General features: G+C 45.8%; 1 protein-coding gene across 2 annotated transcripts in view; it reads right to left on the bottom strand.

Annotated features, from left to right (window-relative positions):
- Window positions 1–86: 86 nt before the first annotated feature.
- Window positions 87–22,175, bottom strand: part of LOC106568179 (high affinity cAMP-specific and IBMX-insensitive 3',5'-cyclic phosphodiesterase 8B) — a 99,096-nt gene continuing 77,007 nt past the window's right edge. For both annotated transcript variants that reach the window (XM_014138304.3, XM_014138285.3), the window contains exons 13-22: window positions 21,447–21,523; window positions 19,716–19,880; window positions 19,176–19,233; window positions 13,430–13,553; window positions 11,465–11,663; window positions 10,376–10,593; window positions 9,902–10,040; window positions 9,021–9,188; window positions 7,030–7,159; window positions 87–6,001 (exon numbers count right to left, since the gene is read on the bottom strand). In XM_014138304.3, coding sequence (XP_013993779.1) covers window positions 5,892–6,001; window positions 7,030–7,159; window positions 9,021–9,188; window positions 9,902–10,040; window positions 10,376–10,593; window positions 11,465–11,663; window positions 13,430–13,553; window positions 19,176–19,233; window positions 19,716–19,880; window positions 21,447–21,523 — 1,388 coding nt within the window. In that variant the 3' untranslated portion in view covers window positions 87–5,891. The remainder of the gene's footprint in view (window positions 6,002–7,029; window positions 7,160–9,020; window positions 9,189–9,901; window positions 10,041–10,375; window positions 10,594–11,464; window positions 11,664–13,429; window positions 13,554–19,175; window positions 19,234–19,715; window positions 19,881–21,446; window positions 21,524–22,175) is intronic.

The following is a 22,175-nucleotide window of genomic DNA, read 5'->3' as shown; positions in this document are numbered from 1 at the left end:
TCTCACTAATACATTTAAAAAGTATTGACAAAGTATTGACAAAATCAGACGTCCTCTGACAGAGAACAGAAAAGACTGAACTCATATCCACTCAACTCTGGAGCATCCAACCAGAACAGCTTTATAAACAAGCCTCAAACCATAAAATCCTTCCAAAATGCATAAAACATTACCATTATACTTTACAGTTGCATTTTCACGGCCAATAATGACAAAACAATGAATAATTACTTTAAAAAATAGAGCTTGTATACATTAACGCTTGTGGAGTTTCTATTGGTTGTTCTGAAGGAAAGGGATTGGCACGTTCTCCGTATCCATTGATGCCAGTCTCTGACCAATGACAGAGCCTGGTTAACATGACATCATAGTAGATGTCAGCCATGCTCTCACCTCAGCAGAAACAGTTTGTTTTGGGGGGAAAAGAGAGGAAAGGAAGCATGAGGGTGACATCAGATCTGACCACATCTCACTGGACAACAAACAAAAGTCAATAAAAACATTGTTCTAATAAAAATAGATGAAGCTCAATGGAGAACAGTCCATGGGACACTACATAGTGGGTTGTTGAAGTCAGCAGTAGCTAGGTAGTTTCCAGTGTCGTATATCAGTGAAACTCTCAAAGCCTTGACAGAGTGAGCAATGGGAAGAGGTTTTAAGGCATTTGTCTTACCATGTTCTGAAACTAGCATACAGTCATTGTCAAACACAAGGTTCTCTCCATAATACCTGTAGTATTCACCTGTCGAGGGTCAGTCTCAAATGACACCATGTTCCCCACAAAGCACACTTCATTTGTCACTATATGGGGAATAGGGTGCCATTTGGGACATTAATATACTGTGATACTCTGACCAACCAGAGAATGAGGAGTGGAGGAATGTGAGACATGAGCCAGGTTAAAATTCTAAAGTAAAATAGGCCTTCTCTGGCTTAGTCTAGTGGCTTTGTTCAGCTGCTCACTAACCCAAACAAACCACATGAAACCAAACAAACCATTTGAAGCTAAATTAACCACATGAAGCCAAACAAACCATTTGAAGCCAAACATACCATTTGATGCTAAACAAACCATTTGAAGCCAAACAAACCATTTGAAGCTGAAGGAACACTGTTTCAGAGGAGAGGAGCAAAGTAAGGCACCTTGAAGAAGATCACTGTTCCTTCGGTTAACTACGTACGCCAGTTTAGTTTCTCTTGGTTGAATTTACACACATGCACACATGCGCAAGCACTTTGAACTCAGAACTTAACACCCATTCATAACACATCTGACCATAGCTGCAGGAAGATGTTTGGGGGGGGGGGGGGTGTTGTAGAATATTTTTTGGGGGCACGCGCTATAGACGGCTATATATCGGTCTGATAATAGAGGACTAGTAAAGCCCATTGCACTACTTCTGTAATTATTATTTTTTTTAAATCCGTTTTTTTCAGGGGAGACACCAGCACCCTCAGCACCCCTACTTCCAGCAGGCTATGCCATTGACTGCCTGTCTTGTATGTCTACTATGTAGCTGCACAAGGACATTATTGGAACTGTATTTCCCACTACCAACCAATGGAGGGAGACAACTACACAGTAATGTGTTTTAGATGATGGGAAGGGAATGATCATGTCATTTTGAATCTTGTTTTAATAGCAGAGTTGAAAACCAAACAGAACCAAGCAGCAGTACAGGGTACTGGGAGCTGGCCTGATGGTCTCTTTTCCAAGAGAGGATCCAAAGACAGGGTCAATCTAAAAGGACCCCATATTCCTCATAGAATGCACTACCATTCTGTACTGCACTTTATAGGCAATAGGGTGCATTTAAGACGCAACTGTTTAAGCCCCAAAAGCTAAGTGTGCCAGTGTCTCTCACCACATACATCTCTGCCCCAAAAGTAGTGCACTACATAGGGAATAGTTTGAGCCAGGGCCATCCAAGTCTTTCATGCTGTGTCTCTCCCATGGTGGTTTCATCAGGCTGCTGTGAGGTGGCTCTCTGCTCAGACCACACTGCTATGCTACATCATAACGGACTAGCAACACGCTATGGGGACACAGGAGGGACAAAAAGCAGTATGAAAATAAAATGTACTCCTACAGTCGTGGCCAAAAGTTTTGAGAATGACACAAATATACATTTTTACAAAGTTTGCTGCCTCAGTGTCTTTAGATATTTTTGTCAGATGTTACTATGGAATACTGAAGTATAATTACAAGCATTTCATAAGTGTCAAAGGCTTTTATTGACAATTACATGAAGTTGATGCAAAGAATCAATATTTGCAGTGTTGACCCTTCTTTTTTAAGACCTCTGCAATCCGCCCTGGCATGCTGTCAATTAACTTCTGGGCCACATCCTGACTGATGGCAGCCCATTCTTGCATAATCAATGCTTGGAGTTTGTCAGAATTTGTGGGTTTTTGTTTGTCCACCCGCCTCTTGAGGACAAGTTCTCAATGGGATTAAGGTCTGGGGAGTTTCCTGGCCATGGACCCAAAATATCGATGTTTTGTTCCCCGAGCCACTTAGTTATCACTTTTGCCTTATGGCAAGGTGCTCATTCATGCTGGAAAAGGCATTGTTCGTTACCAAACTGTTCCTGGATGGTTGGGAGAAGTTGCTCTCGGAGGATGTGTTGGTACCATTCTTTATTCATGGCTGTGTTCTTAGGCAAAATTGTGAGTGAGCCCACTCCCTTGGCTGAGAAGCTACCCCTCACATAAATGGTCTAAGGCTGCTTTACTGTTGGCATGACACAGGACTGATGGTAGCGCTCACCTTGTCTTCTTCGGACAAGCTTTTTTCCGGATGCCCCAAACAATCGGAAAGGGGATTCATCAGCAATCCGATCCCTGTACCTTTTGCAGAATATCAGTCTGTCCCTGATGTTTTTCCTGGAGAGAAGTGGCTTCTTTGCTGCCCTTCTTGACACCAGGCCATTCTCCAAAAGTCTTCGCCTCACTGTGCGTGCAGATGCACTCACACCTGCTTGCTGCCATTCCTGAGCAAGCCCTGTACTGGTGGTGCCCCGATCCCGCAGCTGAATCAACTTTAGGAGACGGTCCTGGCGCTTGCTGGACTTTCTTGGGCGCCCTGAAGCCTTCTTCACAACAATTGAACCGCTCTCCTTGAAGTTCTTGATGATCCGATAAATGGTTGATTTAGATGCAGTCTTACTGGCCGCAATATCCTTGCCTGTGAAGCCCTTTTTGTGCAATGCAATGATGTTTCCTTGCAGGTAACCATGGTTGACAGAGGAAGAACAATGATTCCAAGCACCACCCTCCTTTTGAAGCTTCCAGTCTGTTATTCGAACTCAATCAGCATGACAGAGTGATCTCCAGCCTTGTCCTCGTCAACACTCACACCTGTGTTAACGAGAGAATCACTGACATGTCAACTGGTCCTTTTGTGGCAGGGCTGAAATGCAGTGGAAATGTTTTTTGGGGGATTCAGTTCATTTGCATGGCAAAGAGGAACTTGGCAATGAATTGAAATTCATCTGATCACTCTTCATAACATTCTGGAGTATATGCAAATTGCCATCATACAAACTGAGGCAGCAGACTTTGGGAAAATTAATATTTGTGTCATTCTCAAAACTTTTGGCCACGACTGTACAACTGCACTGCACACCAGAGAATAACTGGAATGTTAGAAATCAATGGGTTGGTTGTGCTTGGGATATTAACATGCCCTAGCCACTGCTCTCATGTTGCGATACTATAATTAGTTTCCTTCATATTTGGAGATTACAATTATCTACAGCATGTGTCCACATCAATGTGCCTAGTTAAATAAAGGTAAAATAAAAAAGATATATGCCTTTGATATTTAAATGGTTGCACTGGAACTTTATGACCTTTTTTAAGTAATGAATTATGATTAGCTTCAATGCAAGCTGTCATAAATCTTACATTTAGCCTACTGTAGGTCAGATAATTCACCTCTTATTTGGTTTATAAGTGAAGATCAACAGTACTTAATATAGTGTTATTTTTCTCCCACTTGTCGCTAATAGTGTTGTAATTCTGTTCTAATACTGTTCCCACTAAGCCCCAGTGTTGACAGGATAGTTATCTTTTAAGAGCCATGTGGAGCAGAGTTCCAGAGTGGGCTGAGTGAGTGCTGGTTCTAGCCTCAGAGGGGAGCCTGATGGTGAGCTAACTGCATGTGAGGCATGGCTCTCTGTGCAGAGCTCTGGTTCTCCCTCGTAGAGAGAGATATTACAGCAGTCAGTTCAGCTGGGCTCTGCTCTGTAAACCTCCTAGGTATGGAGCGAACACAGACCTCTAACTGCACTGGGGCTGCTGCCAAACACACACACACACACACACACACACACACACACACACACACACACACACACACACACACACACACACACACACACACACACACACACACACACACACACACACACACACACACACACACACACACACACACACACACACACACACACACACACACACACACACACACACACACACACACACACACACACACACACACACTTCTCTGTATGATTCTGCCTGACAGGGCTTATCAGGGCTCAATATTACTTAATACTTTCAGCTGGCGAGAGAACAAGGTGAGCGGAGTTACAATTTTCAGTTGGAATAGTGAGTACAGTGTGCGTCTGCATGTGCTGGAGTGGACGGATTTCTCTCTACATGCTTTAGTTCTGTAATCATTCCGTGATCTCTCCTCTTTTAGCTGTAGAAGTTACAGTATAATGAAGCTTTGGTACCCATCTCAGCATTACTACGTACTACAGTAGAGACAGAAAGGTACAGTATGAGAAGAAATAGCAGACTCTTATCTGAGAGAAGAGAGCAGAAAAACAGACAGGAAAAATAAAAGATTTTGAGAAAGTGACTTTGAGCTGCTAAAGTGCAGTTGGTTGGTTTGTAGCATGTTGGTCCTCACCCCTCAGGCTGGGACTGATTGGTTGGTCCTCACCCCTCAGGCTGGGACTGATTGGTTGGTCCTCACCCCTCAGGCTGGGACTGATTGGTTGGTCCTCACCCCTCAGGCTGGGACTGATTGGTTGGTCCTCACCCCTCAGGCTGGAACTGATTGGTTGGTCCTCACCCCTCAGGCTGGGACTGATTGGTTGGTCCTCACCCCTCAGGCTGGGACTGATTGGTTGGTCCTCACCCCTCAGGCTGGGACTGATTGGTTGGTCCTCACCCCTCAGGCTGGGACTGATTGGTTGGTCCTCACCCCTCAGGCTGGGACTGATTGGTTGGTCCTCACCCCTCAGGCTGGGACCGATTGGTTGGTCCTCACCCCTCAGGCTGGGACCGATTGGTTGGTCCTCACCCCTCAGGCTGGGACTGATGGTAAGAAGGACTGTAGAGTCCCATTAGGGGCCCAACAGGGACCAGAGAGGGGTCTGAAGAGGCTGACTTCAGCCTCAGAGGGCAAATCTAAAATGTTACCCTATTCCCCATGTAGTGCACTATGTTTGACCAGAGCCCACCATGCTAAAATTGTCAAGGGGCATCATTATGATTCTCTGTATGAAATCTGTTTTCGTAGTTTGAGGCAACATCAGATAACCAAAGATGGGAAATGTGTTTGGGTTGGGGCTCTGGTCAGAAGTAGTCCACTACATAGGAGATAGGGTGTCATTATGTCAGCCAGTATGACAGTCCCCTGGTTTCTTGTCAGGGCTCCAAGCTGCAGACTCTGAGGTTTGCAGGCTCTAAGGTCTGCAGACTGTAGTACAGTCCAATGTGTGTGGAACTGGGTAGAATCACAGTGGGAGGGGCTTAATACCAGTGCTGGGCTACATTCGCTGTCTCCCCCTGCCCTGAGAGAGGGAGGGATGGATGGAGGGAGAGAGGGAGGGAGAGGGAGGGATGGAGGGAGAGAGGGAGGGAGGGAGGGGTCATGGAGGAGAAGGCGGACGCAGGCTCTTGCACTTCATGTCGTCCAGACCCTTCCAGTACTTGTAGTTCTCTGACAGGTGCTCCATGAGGTCAGGTAGACTGGCGAAGGCTGGGGGACAGAGGAGAGTGTGAGATTAACACACATCTGCATGCACACAAACACATGAGCCAGCGGTAGTTTCCACACAAGGAAATGACAGCTAGGGCAATTAGGTCTCAAGCAGTTTGTGTTTGTGTGGGTGTTGTTTACTTCCTAGTTGCCCCTCTGTCTGAGCCTGACCTGGCAACCACCCGACAACAACCCAGCCCTGACCCTGGCGAATTAAAACCTGCTGTGTGAGTGTGTTTGTGCGTTATGCTTGTGTGTGTGTCTCTTTGTGCTTCTGTGTGTACTTTTGCGTCTGTATGTGTGTGCTGTTGTGTGTGTGCTAGTGTGTGTGTGTACAGTAGGTTCTGCTTCAGTGCATCTCGACTTAACCCCTCCGGCCCCCCGGATACCCACCCCTGCCCCTCCACCCTTTCCCAGTGGCCTCTGGGAATTTTCCGTGACATCACCAGCTTTGTTCACTGTAAACACATGTATTCTCTTCTCTGGGGGGGTAACCCCCAGCAACACCCCAGAGGTCAGGGTTCATTTCATGGCAACGGGGAGATGGGAGTTATTATATCCTGTCCTCCCTCCCTCCCTCCCTCCCTCCCTCCCTCCCTCCCTCCCTCCCTCCCTCCCTCCTCTTTGCCCCTTCGTCTGGCTCCCATCCCTCCCTCCCTCCTCTTTGCCCCTTCGTCTGGCTCCCATCGCCTCCCTCCCTCCCTCCTCTTTGCCCCTTCGTCTGGCTCCCATCGCCTCCCTCCCTCCCTCCTCTTTGCCCTTTCGTCTGGCTCCCATCCCCTCCCTCCCTCCCCCTTTCTCCTCTTCACCCCTTCGTTTGGCTCCCATCCCCTTCTCCCTCCCTCTCTATTTCCGCTGGGCTACTGTGCTCTACTGTGACGGGAAAAGGGAGGCTCTACCTCTTTTACAGGGATGGAGGAAGTAGAAGAGAGGAGGAGAGGCCTGGGAAAGTTGGGATCCGTGTTCCGTCCCCCTCCCAGTGGATCCCCTGTGCCCTTCTAACCTCGGCACCGTGTGTGTGTTCTTACCATCCCAGGCGTCAAACATGTCTGTGATGAAGTAGTCTATGAAGGAGATCTGAGACTTGGGGATACTGCAGGTATTCCTGTCAAATACAGGCATGACCACCGGTAGAGCCTCTCTCTTCTCCTCGTCAGTCTGAAACACACATAGATTCACACAGGTTAACACACACACACACACACACACACACACACACACACACACACACACACACACACACACACACACACACACCACACACACACACACACACACACACACACACACACACACACACACACACACACACACACACACACACACACGTTAACTGACCCCCCCACACACTATAGTATTTACAATATGTACATACTCACAACACACATGCATTTCCTGGATGCCAAAAGGTAGTGCCACAAGGTCAGACAGAGAGGAAGACAAAGAGAGAGAGAGAGAGAGAGAGAGAGAGAGAGAGAGAGAGAGAGAGAGAGAGAGAGAGAGAGAGAGAGAGAGAGAGAGAGAGAGAGAGAGAAGAGAGAGCGAGAGAGAGAGAAGGGAGGGGGCAGATTTATAGGTGCACACGGATACACTACATGACCAAAGGTTTGTGGACACCTGCTCGTCAAACATCTCATTCCAAAATCATGGGCATTAATATGGAGTTGATCCCCTCTTTGCTGCTATAACAGCCTCCACTCTTCTGGGAAGGCTTTCCACTAGATGTTGGAACATTGCTGCGGGGCCTTCCATTCAGCTTCAAGAACATCAGTGAGATCGGGCAATTAGGCCTGGCTTGCAGTCTGCGTTCCAATTCATCCCAAAGGTGTTCAATGGGGTTGAGGTCAGGGCTCTGTGCAGGGCAGTCAAGTTCTTCCACACTTATCTCGACAAACCATTTCTGTATGGGCCTTGCTATGTGCACAGGGGCATTGTCATGCTGAAACAGGAAAGGGCCTTCCCCAAACTGTTGCCACAAAGTTGGAAGCACAGAATCGTTTAGAATGTCATTGTATACTGTAGCGTTAAGATTTCCCTTCACTGGAACTAAGGGGCCTAGCCCGAACCATGAAAAACAGCCTCAAGCCATTATTCCTCCTCCACCAAACTTTACAGTTGGCCCTATGCATTCAGGCAGGCAGTGTTCTCCTGGCATCCGCCAAACCCAGATTCATCCGTCAGACTGCCAGATGGTGAAGCGTAATTCCTCACTCCAGAGAACGTGTTTCTACTGCTCCAGAGTCCAATGGTGGCGAGCTTTACACCACTCCAGCCAGCGCTTGGCATTACACATAGTGATCTTAGGCTTGTATGAGGCTGCTCGGCCATGGAAACCCATTTCATGAAGCTCCCAACGAACAGTTATTTTGCTTACATTGTTTCATGAGGCAGGTTGGAACTCGGTAGTGAGTGTTGCAACCGAGGACAGACAATTTTTATGCGCTATATATTTCAGTTCTTGGCGGTCCCGTTCTGTGAGCTTGTGTGGCCTACCACTTTGTGGCTGAGCCGTTGTTGCTCCAAGACGTTTCCAATTCACAATAACAGCACTTACAGTTGACCGGGTCAGCTCTAGCAGGGCAGAAATTTGACAAACTAACTTGTTGGAAAGGTGGCATCCTATGACGGTGCCGTGTTGAAAGTCACTGAGCTCTTCAGTAAGGCCATTCTACTGCAAATGTTTGTCTACGGAGATTGCATGGCTGTGTGCTCTATTTTATACACCTTTCAGCCGAATTCACTAATGTGAAGGGGTGTCTACATACTTTTGTACATATATTGTAGCTGAGTAGGCAGTTGTTAAGGTCAGGATTGCCAGCTGCAAACTCCTATAGCACCAGAACAGTCTGAGCAGCAATGACACACTCCCCATTCCTCATTCTAACCCCTCGCTGTCCCCTTCCCCCTCTCCGTTCCTTTACCTTCTGCCCTGTTACCCTTTAATCCCACATTTAACATATAGCCATCCCCTCCTCCAGCAGCCCTCTCTTCCTCCTTCCATCCCTGTCAGCCCGCTCACCTGGGAAAAGTACTCCTCAGAGATGCGTCCGGCCCATTCTATGCAGAGCTCCAGAGGTCTACAGGGGTTGGCCACATCAGCACACTTTATCATCATCCTCTTAATCAGCAGCCGGTTCTCTGGGCTGTTCCTGATGCTGGCTGGACCCTCGCTGTCACTGCCTTCACTCTGTTACAGAGAAACACACACACACACACACACACACACACAAGGTCAAAGACACACACACACACACACACACACGTTTCGATGCACACACAATCAGTCAGAAACACACACACACACACACACACACACACACACACACACACACACACACACACACACACACACACACACACACACACTATGGTATACATCAGTAAAGGCTGGTGGGAGGAACTATAGGAGGACGGGCTCATTGTAATGACTGGAATGGAATGAATGGAACGGAGTCAAACGTGGTTTCCATAAGTTATACATAATGTTGGCCTGCCCCTTCAACTTGCTCCTCTCACAGATTATTTAGTTGCTTTGTGATATTATTTTAGTAGTAGTAGGGTTGAGATAGAATCAGGCCAGACAGGCTGCTGCCCACGAGGCCAATGATTGCAAATCTTAGATAGGGGCTTCAAACTGGAGCCACATGCTCTGAATAGAGTATTTTCCACTAGAACTCTCCATTGTTGAATGTCAAAATATTTAGCCTTTTATTTCTATTTTCTCATTAATGCTCATTGAATATACTGTATTTAAGAACTAAAACTGTTTCTATCTCTTCTGTTCCCACTCAATTGGCTAATGTTAACAACCATCTTTATTATGTAATAATAAACTACACATGCACATGGACGCTAGCACAAACACACAAACATATACACTGACAAGGGGCTGTGTCTTACATTTGAACTGGGCTCCTCGATGGCAGCCATTGGTTTGTTGATGCTGTTGGCAAACTTGTTGACGTGTTCAAAATGACGGGTCATCTCTGTAGCCAGCACCATGTCTATGATTGCCTGCCTCAACGTCCTAAACTGAGTCCTAATATAAACACACAGAGAGGAACTTACAGGACCAGGATAGTCAACTGTTCTCACTGTTTTCCAAGAGGTTCTAGGTCCACAAAAACCTACAAGTTAATCACATCACATGATATGTTCCAGGGTAATAACCCAACATGCTCCATATCTGTCGCCAGTGGTTATGTGGTCTCTCTGACGGCTTAGAGTAAGGCATGTCAATTCATTATTTTAACAAGCACTTAGCCTGGTCCCAGATCGGTCTGTGCACAAACAGACCTGGGACCAGGCTAGCAAGCACTCAAAGCTCCAGGTGGAAACCATTATTTTCTCTCCTATACTCTCTCCTGACTGTACCTGTCGATGTTTTTGAAGATGTTGCTCTTGATATCCCTGACGGTGAGTTGGAAGGCGAGGGCGGCATGGTGACTCTCCAACACTGCAGTGTCGTTATACAGGATGGCCAGCTCACTTCCTGCATTACACAGGAAGCTGTTGGTCCTCCCTGGGTGGTCCACATCATGGACCGTCGCCGCGATCAACGCAGCCACCTCGTCCAGCTGGTCCAGACTGCCCTGAGAACACATGACACAACCAGGAAGTAGTGTTAGTAAACTAAAACTCCCATGAGCCCCGGGAGACATATAGCAATCAGGAAGTGACATCAGTGTCAAACTTCCACAGAAGCACAGATAATAGAAAAAATGTAGTAGGGAGCTCAGTTTCCTACGACTTTTACAATCTACAGTTTCTCTTAATAGAAAATCATATGCACCTATGAATCAGTGATGGGACTGAGACCGCAAAATCATTTTGGGAGTTAGACTTTTAGACCAGGTTTTTTTGTTGTTGAAATTGTGCATAAAATATAAATACTGCCTAGTCTCTCTCAGCATAACCTCATAGTCAACAAATGAATAATACCAAATAATGCACGCCATGCAAACTAATAATAATCACTAGCAAATGTTCACTTTATGACAAGGAGAGGAGATATTTATTGGAGGGGAGAAGCAGGGAGAAAAGAGAGGGAAAGTATGAGGATCTCAATGCCCTCAAGGCAAAACACTTATTGACTGAGTCAAATATGAGAACAAGACCGAAGCTATAAAAATATCCCCATTCCAACTCTCACTGGTCACTGACATACATTCACCTCCTGCAAAGCAAAGAAAACTGCTACTCTACTCTACTCTACTCTACGCTACGCACGCACACACACACACTATTGAAAACACTTCGCAGTGAATTACGTAGTAGATCAACTTATCAATCAATCAGCACATTGATATGGCAGGCGAAATATTGTAATTTAGTAATTTCATTTGTGTTCATAAGCGGTGTACGCATATCCAACAACTGTCCAACCAGAAGATCTTCTTCGGGTTGGTGTGGGGTTGTGGTAGGAGTTGTGTGTGTGTATGCTGGTATGTGTGTTTGGTATACCTTGACCTTCTCCTTGCGTAGGAAGTAGGCAGTAGCGTGGAGGACGTCGGCGGCGTGGGTGGAGTTGTGGTAGGAGTTGGAGGCGTGGTAGTTAGCCTCTATGACCTGGAGCCAACAGCGTAGCGTAGCCTCGCTGCAGCTCAGGAACTCACACACACTGAAGCGAGAAAAGATCTTCAAGCCCAGGTAGGTCAGAGGTCTGTTGGGATGACAGAGAGAGGACAGGGAGGTAGATGAGTGATACAGGGAGGATGTTCTTTCCCTTCTGTATTGGTGTACACTTAATACACCAAACATTAGGAACACCTTCCTAATATTGAGTTGCAGCCTCTCTTTTGCCCTCAGAACAGCCTCAGTTCGTCGTGGCATGGACTCAACAAGGTGTCAAAAGCGTTCCACAGGGATGCTGGCCCATGTTGACGCCAATGCTTCCCACAGTTCTGTCAAGTTGGCTGGATGTCCTTTGGGTGGTGGACCATTTTTGATATAGATGGGAAACTGTTGAGCGTGAAAAACTCCAGCAGCTCTGCAGTTCTTGACACAAAATGGCACCTACCACCATACCCTGTTCAAAGGCTTAAATATTTAGTCTTGGCCATTCACCCTCTGAATGGAACACATGCACAATCCATGTCTCAGGTGTCTCAAGACTAAGAAATACTACTTTAACCTGTCTCCTCCCCTTCATCTACACTGATTGAAGTGGATTTAACAGGTGACATCCATAAGGGATCATAGCTTTCATCTGGTCAGTGTATGTCATTGAAAGAGCAGGTGTTCATAATGTTTTGTATACTGAGTGTATTGTAACCTCTATCTTCACTTTCCCTTAACCCCCTAACAACCTATCCCTCTCTTACTCATCACCACTTCCCTCAACTGTCCATCTCCTGTCCCCTCTCTCTTTCCCTCTCTCTCCTCCCCCCTCTCCCTCCATACCTCTTACAGGTGGCAGCCTCCAGCTCCTGTCCTCTCACTCTCTCCACCCCCCTCTCCCTCTCCTCCCTCTCCCTCCATACCTCTTACAGGTGGCAGCCTCCAGCTCCTGTCCTCTCACTCTCTCCGCCCCCCTCCCCCTCTCCCTCCATACCTCTTACAGGTGGCAGCCTCCAGCTCCTGTCCTCTCGCTCTCTCCGCCCCCCTCTCCCTCTCTCCCTCTCCCTCCATACCTCTTACAGGTGGCAGCCTCCAGCTCCTGTCCTCTCGCTCTCTCCGCTCCCCTCTCCCTCTCTCCCTCTCCCTCCATACCTCTTACAGGTGGCAGCCTCCAGTTCCTGTCCTCTCGCTCTCTCCGCCCCCCTCTCCCTCCATACCTCTTACAGGTGGCAGCCTCCAGCTCCTGTCCTCTCACTCTCTCCGCCCCCCTCCCCCTCTCCCTCCATACCTCTTACAGGTGGCAGCCTCCAGTTCCTGTCCTCTCGCTCTCTCCGCTCTCTCCTCCCTCTCCCTCCATACCTCTTACAGGTGGCAGCCTCCAGCTCCTGTCCTCTCGCTCTCTCCACCCCCCTCTCCCTCTCCCTCCATACCTCTTACAGGTGGCAGCCTCCAGTCCCTGTCCTCTCGCTCTCTCCGCCCCTCTCTCCCTCTCCCTCCATACCTCTTACAGGTGGCAGCCTCCAGCTCCTGTCCTCTCACTCTCTCCGCCCCCCTCTCCCTCTCCCTCTCCCTCCATACCTCTTACAGGTGGCAGCCTCCAGTCCCTGTCCTCTCGCTCTCTCCGCCCCTCTCTCCCTCTCCCTCCATACCTCTTACAGGTGGCAGCCTCCAGTTCCTGTCCTCTCGCTCTCTCCGCCCCCCTCTCCCTCTCCCTCCATTCCTCTTACAGGTGGCAGCCTCCAGCTCCTGTCCTCTCGCTCTCTCCGCCCCTCTCTCCCTCTCCCTCCATACCTCTTACAGGTGGCAGCCTCCAGTTCCTGTCCTCTCGCTCTCTCCACCCCCTCTCCCCCTCTCCCTCTCCCTCCATACCTCTTACAGGTGGCAGCCTCCAGCTCTAGGATATTAAAGTCCCATTGGTCCTCGTCGTCCAGCATCTCAGCGATGACCGGAGGGATGTCATTCAGCGTTACTGGGATGGCCAGCTGACTCATATCTGGAGACGCACAAACACACACAGATTGAAAAAACAGCTAGCTGGAGCTTGTTTGGGAAGTTGACTGGATATGCCCTCACCTGCTAGTAACTTCTAGTGATTCACTAAGATCTGCCCACTATAGTGTTGTTCTGTAAGAACGTGATCTTAAGGCCCATAACTGTGCTCTTGTTTGTCACCACACACACAAACGCGGACACAGCTGTTTCCATTTGAAGTGGTTTTATGTGTGTTTATATTTGCTGGACACATATACTTCAGTTAGGAACAACATGTGAAAGTCCATACACTTCAAATTGTATTTGTCACATGCGCCGAATATAACAGGTGTAGTAGACCTTACCGTAAAATGCTTACTTACAAGCCCTTAACCATAAATAGAGTTAAGAAAAGTGACTATGCATAGATATTAAACAGCGAGTAGCAGCAGTGTAAAAATACACTTCAGTTAGAAACAGCATGTGAAAGTCCCTACACTTCAGTTAGGAACAGCATGTGAAAGTCTATACACTTCAGTTAGGAACAGCATGTGAAAGTCTATACACTTCAGTTAGGAACAGCATGTGAAAGTCTACACTTCAGTTAGGAACAGCATGTGAAAGTCTATACACTTCAGTTAGAAACAGCATGTGAAAGTCTATACACTTCAGTTAGGAACAGCATGTGAAAGTCCCTACACTTCAGTTAGGAACAGCATGTAAAAGTCCCTACACTTCAGTTAGGAACAGCATGTGAAAGTCCCTACACTTCAGTTAGGAACAGCATGTGAAAGTCCCTACACTTCAGTTAGGAACAGCATGTGAAAGTCCCTACACTTCAGTTAGGAACAGCATGTGAAAGTCTATACACTTCAGTTAGGAACAGCATGTGAAAGTCCCTACACTTCAGTTAGGAACAGCATGTGAAAGTCTATACACTTCAGTTAGGAACAGCATGTGAAAGTCTATACACTTCAGTTAGGAACAGCATGTGAAAGTCCCTACACTTCAGTAAGGAACAGCATGTGAAAGTCCCGTCACTTCAGTTAGGAACAGCATGTGAAAGTCCCTACACTTCAGTTAGGAACAGCATGTGAAAGTCCGTACACTTCAGTTAGGAACAGCATGTGAAAGTCCCTACACTTCAGTTAGGAACAGCATGTGAAAATCCCTACACTTCAGTTAGAAACAGCATGTGAAAGTCCCTACACTTCAGTAAGGAACAGCATGTGAAAGTCTACACTTCAGTTAGGAACAGCATGTGAAAGTCTATACACTTCAGTTAGGAACAGCATGTGAAAGTCTATACACTTCAGTAAGGAACAGCATGTGAAAGTCTATACACTTCAGTTAGGAACAGCATGTGAAAGTCTATACACTTCAGTTAGGAACAGCATGTGAAAGTCTATACACTTCAGTTAGGAACAGCATGTGAAAGTCTATACACTTCAGTAAGGAACAGCATGTGAAAGTCTATACACTTCAGTTAGGAACAGCATGTGAAAGTCTATACACTTCAGTAAGGAACAGCATGTGAAAGTCTATACACTTCAGTTAGGAACAGCATGTGAAAGTCCCTACACTTCAGTTAGGAACAGCATGTGAAAGTCTATACACTTCAGTTAGGAACAGCATGTGAAAGTCCCTACACTTCAGTTAGGAACAGCATGTGAAAGTCTATACACTTCAGTTAGGAACAGCATGTGAAAGTCTATTCACTTCAGTAAGGAACAGCATGTGAAAGTCTACACACTTCAGTTAGGAACAGCATGTGAAAGTCTATACACTTCAGTTAGGAACAGCATGTGAAAGTCTATACACTTCAGTAAGGAACAGCATGTGAAAGTCCCTACACTTCAGTAAGGAACAGCATGTGAAAGTCTATACACTTCAGTAAGGAACAGCATGTGAAAGTCTATACACTTCAGTTAGGAACAGCATGTGAAAGTCTATACACTTCAGTTAGGAACAGCATGTGAAAGTCTATACACTTCAGTTAGGAACAGCATGTGAAAGAGTGGCGCAGGGCTACACTTCAGTTAGGAACAGCATGTGAAAGTCTATACACTTCAGTTAGGAACAGCATGTGAAAGTCTATACACTTCAGTTAGGAACAGCATGTGAAAGTCTATACACTTCAGTTAGGAACAGCATGTGAAAGTCTATACACTTCAGTTAGGAACAGCATGTGAAAGTCTATAGGGCAGGGGCTTCATGTTAGGAACAGCATGTGAAAGTCCCTACACTTCAGTTAGGAACAGCATGTGAAAGTCCATACACTTCAGTTAGGAACAGCATGTGAAAGTCTATACACTTCAGTTAGGAACAGCATGTGAAAGTCTATACACTTCAGTTAGGAACAGCATGTGAAAGTCCCTACACTTCAGTAAGGAACAGTATGTGAAAGTCTATACACTTCAGTTAGGAACAGCATGTGAAAGTCCCTAAACTTCAGTTAGGAACAGCATGTGAAAGTCTATACACTTCAGTTAGGAACAGCATGTGAAAGTCTATACACTTCAGCAAGGAACAGCTTGTGAAAGTCTATACACTTCAGCAAGGAACAGCATGTGAAAGTCTATACACTTCAGTTAGGAACAGCATGTGAAAGTCTATACACTTCAGTTAGGAACAGCATGTGAAAGTCTATACACTTCAGTAAGGAACAGCATGTGAAAGTCCCTACACTTCAGTAAGGAACAGCATGTGAAAGTCTATACACTTCAGTAAGGAACAGCATGTGAAAGTCTATACACTTCAGTTAGGAACAGCATGTGAAAGTCCCTACACTTCAGTTAGGAACAGCATGTGAAAGTCTATACACTTCAGTTAGGAACAGCATGTGAAAGTCCCTACACTTCAGTTAGGAACAGCATGTGAAAGTCTATACACTTCAGTTAGGAACAGCATGTGAAAGTCTATACACTTCAGTAAGGAACAGCATGTGAAAGTCTATACACTTCAGTTAGGAACAGCATGTGAAAGTCTATACACTTCAGTTAGGAACAGCATGTGAAAGTCTATACACTTCAGTTAGGAACAGCATGTGAAAGTCCCTACACTTCAGTAAGGAACAGCATGTGAAAGTCTATACACTTCAGTTAGGAACAGCATGTGAAAGTCCCTACACTTCAGTTAGGAACAGCATGTGAAAGTCTATACACTTCAGTTAGGAACAGCATGTGAAAGTCTATACACTTCAGTTAGGAACAGCATGTGAAAGTCTATACACTTCAGTTAGGAACAGCATGTGAAAGTCTATACACTTCAGTTAGGAACAGCATGTGAAAGTCTATACACTTCAGTTAGGAACAGCATGTGAAAGTCTATACACTTCAGTTAGGAACAGCATGTGAAAGTCCCTACACTTCAGTTAGGAACAGCATGTGAAAGTCTATACACTTCAGTTAGGAACAGCATGTGAAAGTCCCTACACTTCAGTAAGGAACAGCATGTGAAAGTCTATACACTTCAGTTAGGAACAGCATGTGAAAGTCTATACACTTCAGTTAGGAACAGCATGTGAAAGTCTATACACTTCAGTTAGGAACAGCATGTGAAAGTCTATACACTTCAGTTAGGAACAGCATGTGAAAGTCTATACACTTCAGTTAGGAACAGCATGTGAAAGTCCCTACACTTCAGTAAGGAACAGCATGTGAAAGTCTATACACTTCAGTTAGGAACAGCATGTGAAAGTCCCTACACTTCAGTTAGGAACAGCATGTGAAAGTCTATACACTTCAGTTAGGAACAGCATGTGAAAGTCCCTACACTTCAGTTAGGAACAGCATGTGAAAGTCTATACACTTCAGTTAGGAACAGCATGTGAAAGTCCCTACACTTCAGTTAGGAACAGCATGTGAAAGTCTATACACTTCAGTTAGGAACAGCATGTGAAAGTCTATACACTTCAGTTAGGAACAGCATGTGAAAGTGTATACACTTCAGTTAGGAACAGCATGTGAAAGTCCCTATACCTTCAGTTAGGAACAGCATGTGAAAGTCTATACACTTCAGTTAGGAACAGCATGTGAAAGTCTATACACTTCAGTTAGGAACAGCATGTGAAAGTCTATACACTTCAGTAAGGAACAGCATGTGAAAGTCCCTACACTTCAGTTAGGAACAGCATGTGAAAGTCCCTACACTTCAGTAAGGAACAGCATGTGAAAGTCTGTCAGCAACACTACTATTTGCTTATTTCCTTGCGACTGCAAACACACACTAACTAAAGGTGAGGGGAGGGCTGAAAGGGCCAGCCTTGATCCATTCAACGATTGCATTTGGGACACTTGAAAGCACAACGCAACAACAACGATTTCCAATGTAGTGCTCATCTGTGTCCCTAAATTACCTAGCAACGCGGTCCTTATGATACAGGGTGAGATACATAGAGATCATATTAAATTAATTCTAATTCCTTATTCTATGGTCAGAGAAGGTAAGGTAGCTTGACAAGTGGGTTCAGAATCCTGTTCACCTAAACTCACTTCAGGCTCAGCCTCTCAGGTCTACTAAAAAAACCACATGCTGCTTCCTACAGACGATCAGGAGAGTGAGCTGTTAGTCTACACCTGTTGTTTACGAAGCATGTAACAAATACAATTAGATTTGAGAGGGCTGCACTGAGGACAATGTATTCAGCACTTCTCAGCAGTACCCTTCCACTTCTCAGAAAGAAGAAGTACATCCATTACTTCTGTATACAGTTTGTTATTAACTACATGTCAATATCATATGTCATTACCGCTCAGAACATCCTCTCATTTATCTCTCTCTGTTTCGTCCATGATTCATCATGACCAGAACAATATAAGGGGATCACGCAATGACTGCCGATGACTGCCGATGACTGCCAATGACTGCCAATGACTGCCAATGACTACCAATGAGTGCCAATGAGTGCCGATGGACGCACTTGTAGACTCCAACTGATGAAATGATCTGAGACATTTTCTAGTACTCTTCAGACAGAGGTCCATACATGAAAAGTAATGGTTTCATCAAAACTCCATAAGCCCCCAATTATGTGTAATGCGAATGAGTGCTTTAAGCTCCCAGTGTAATTTAATTAGATGAAATATTACACAAATATATCACTAAAACGTGCTATAACACAATTGAAAACATAATTAAACTCAGTTTGTGTTGTAATTAGGGTCATGTGACCGTAATTATTGTAAATTCTAGGCCCGTGTAACGCCCTGGCCATAGAGAGGGGTTTTTGTTCTTTATTTTGGTTAGGCCAGGGTGTTACATTGGGTCGGCGTTCTAAGTTCATTTTTCTATGTTTTTGTATTTCTTTGTTTTGGGCCGTGTGTGGCTCCCAATCAGGCACAGCTGTAGTTCATTGTTGCTGATTGGGAGTCACACATAAGTAGCCTGTTTTTCCTTTGGGTTTTTGTGGGTGATTGTTTCTGTTTAGAGTTTTTCCTGACAGGACTGTTTGGCTGTCGTTTTTGTTTATTTTTGTAAAGTGTTCTCTTTTCATTAAAATTCTAATGATGAACACATCCTCCGCTGCACCTTGGTCAAATTCTGACGACGGCCGTTACAGGCCCTAGTTGTAAGTAGCAGTAGTATTCTGGTAAGATAAATAAATAAAGATAATATTGATGTCATGAAACAGACTGATGCTTACTTGGAAAGGTACTTTTGGAGAAGACATACTCGTTCCCAGACAGTCTCCGTAAGCCATCCTGCAGAAGGAAAAAGACAGCAAAGCACTCTCTTCATCCATGCTGTGAAATTTTCTTTTAAAAAATACCCTTTTGGTTTATCTCAAATCTGGCTAATAACAACATATTTCACATTATACAATGACATCAGCATTATAATTCATACAACGAGACATCCCACAGAAGAGGAGAGAAGAGGAGGAGATGGGAGGGGAGAGGGGAGAGCAGGGGTGTGTGTGTGTGTGTGTGTGTGTGTGTGTGTGTGTGTGTGTGTGTGTGTGTGTGTGTGTGTGTGTGTGTGTGTGTGTGTGTGTGTGCACGGGTAGCCCCTCATGAGCCCCCCTATGAGGTCGTTGGTGTGTGGGTGGAGGGGAGTATCCTAAAAACTGGTTCCAGACTTTGATTAAATGGGGACTGTGAAGGAGTGTGTGTGTATGTGTATGAGTATGAGTATGTGTGTTTGTTGGGTGTGTGCGTGTATGCGTGTGTAGCCTCTGACTCACGCTCATGAGCCCCCCGACGAGGTCGTTGGTGTGTGGGTCGTCTTCCTTGGAGGCCAGCTGAGGAGAGTAGAGCTCTGTGGTCCTCAGGATCTCCAGGACCCGGTCCAGCGCATCTGCTACTGAAACCGGACTGGACTCCTGGGCCGCGTTGATGATGTTGATCACCTGGAGATGGAGGAAGGTGGAGAGAGATAGAGTACACAGTTACATTCTATTTAAAGGGGGGCTGAACTCTGCGATTCCACATGTGTTTTCTGCTGCCCATTAAGAAAAAAACGAGATTTGGGTCTTGGGGGTGTGGTTTGATGTGGGTGTGTTATGTTGTTTGTCCCCCTTGAGTCACGGTAGCAACATTTCACCCTAAAAATAGTCATAGATAAATCAAGAAACCTGTAATTAATTTAGAAGTTTTTGCTGAGGAGGTCTTAGTCACACAATTTTACTAAGGGGTTTGGGTTTGGTGCAGTATTTCTCAAGTAACATTTTTGCATTAATACTGGCAGTGCTGCAGACAGTATCGAGTCAGCTGAGCTGCTGCTACGCTCGGGACTGATTTCTGAGAACATGTCTACAACTTCAGCAAACTGTCAAACTATTGGAAATAAAACACAACCTACATTCTGTTGATTAGTGCCCAAAATCACTAGCTAGTTCCATCTCTGTTTGTCAATGAAGCTCGCTAGTAGCTAGCAGGCACATTGAGCAGCTAGGCCACCTTAGCTAAATGAGCTTAGTCACTGGCGAGTGGCAAAGTGCTTCAGTGCCATTTTGTTTGGACAACTTTCTCACTATCTATTATCATAGTGTGCATCTGTCTGGCAATGTTCATAGTGAATCATGTTCAAAACGAGTCGCCGCTGGACACGAGGCCATTGGGTTTTCATTTTGGAACACTGTGCGCATCATATCAATTCTCATTTTGTCCAAAACAATGGCAGACTGGAGTGATCCCTATCAAACACATCGCCAAGGGGCCACTCCATAAAGGGCTTAGGGGCCAAGTGTTCTTTAAACATATCATTGGCCATGTGTTGTCTTATGCAAACAAGTCTGAGGCGCTGCGCAATGTGGACAGCATAGAAATATAATTCTATCTCTATGGTGGGCAGGTCTGTCTCACTGGCTGTACGTTCTGCTGTATGAATAGATAGAGCGCTATTAGCACAGCTGTTTCTCTGTGCATGACAATTCTCCCTAGGCGTTACCATCCTGTGTTAGAGAGATCAAAATCCAACCCTCAAATATCCAATAGATCTAGGAACATAACAGATGCACGCACGCACACACACGCACACACACGCCTAAGGGACATGTCCCTCTTCAGACAAAAGGTGTCTTTCTTTGAGCCAGTGTCAGGGAGCTCTGCATGTGATGCCATAGAAATCCTGTCTGGGGACAAATAGATAAAGCAGCTAGTCAGAGTATAAAGGAACATCATAAAGCCAAGAATAAGACTAGACTCTGGGGAGGATTTCACTTATAGCCTTATCCCAGAACTCTCATTAGAGAATTAGATGGAAGAATGGCACTACAATCAGATTTAAGTGATAATGCCTAAGAAGCCAGTGTTGGGATGATACATTGGCACAGTTGGTAATTGGTGGTGGTGTGTGTGTGTGTGTGTGTGTGTGTGTGTGTGTGTGTGTGTGTGTGTGTGTGTGTGTGTGTGTGTGTGTGTGTGTGTGTGTGTGTGTGTGTGTGTGTGTGTGTGTGTGTGTGTGTGTACTGTACCTTGGTGATGGGGGCCTCTATGGTCATAGAGTGGATCCTGGCTACAGAGGAGTACCTCCGATTCTGCAGACTGGGAGCTGGAGACAACAAGACACAGTACTGTGACATGCTCCTCTTACAGTACTGTGACATGCTCCTCTTACAGTACTGCGACATGCTCCTCTTACAGTACTGTGACATGCTCCTCTTACAGTACTGTCGACATGCTCCTCTTACAGTACTGTGACATGCTCCTCTTACAGTACTGTGACATGCTCCTCTTACAGTACTGCGACATGCTCCTCTTACAGTACTGTGACATGCTCCTCTTACAGTACTGCGACATGCTCCTCTTACAGTACTGTGACATGCTCCTCTTACAGTACTGTGACATGCTCCTCTTACAGTACTGTGACATGCTCCTCTTACAGTACTGTGACATGCTCCTCTTACAGTACTGTGACATGCTCCTCTTACAGTACTGCGACATGCTCCTCTTACAGTACTGCGACATGCTCCTCTTACAGTACTGCGACATGCTCCTCTTACAGTACTGTGACATGCTCCTCTTACAGTACTGCGACATGCTCCTCTTACAGTACTGTGACATGCTCCTCTTACAGTACTGTGACATGCTCCTCTTACAGTACTGTGACATGCTCCTCTTACAGTACTGCGACATGCTCCTCTTACAGTACTGTGACATGCTCCTCTTACAGTACTGCGACATGCCCCTCTTACTGTACTGTG

Source organism: Salmo salar, chromosome 01 (genome assembly GCF_965601325.2).
Source record: "Salmo salar chromosome 01, fSalSal1, whole genome shotgun sequence".
NCBI classification, from domain to species: domain Eukaryota; kingdom Metazoa; phylum Chordata; class Actinopteri; order Salmoniformes; family Salmonidae; genus Salmo; species Salmo salar.
This window is presented reverse-complemented; position numbering and strand designations above follow the sequence as displayed.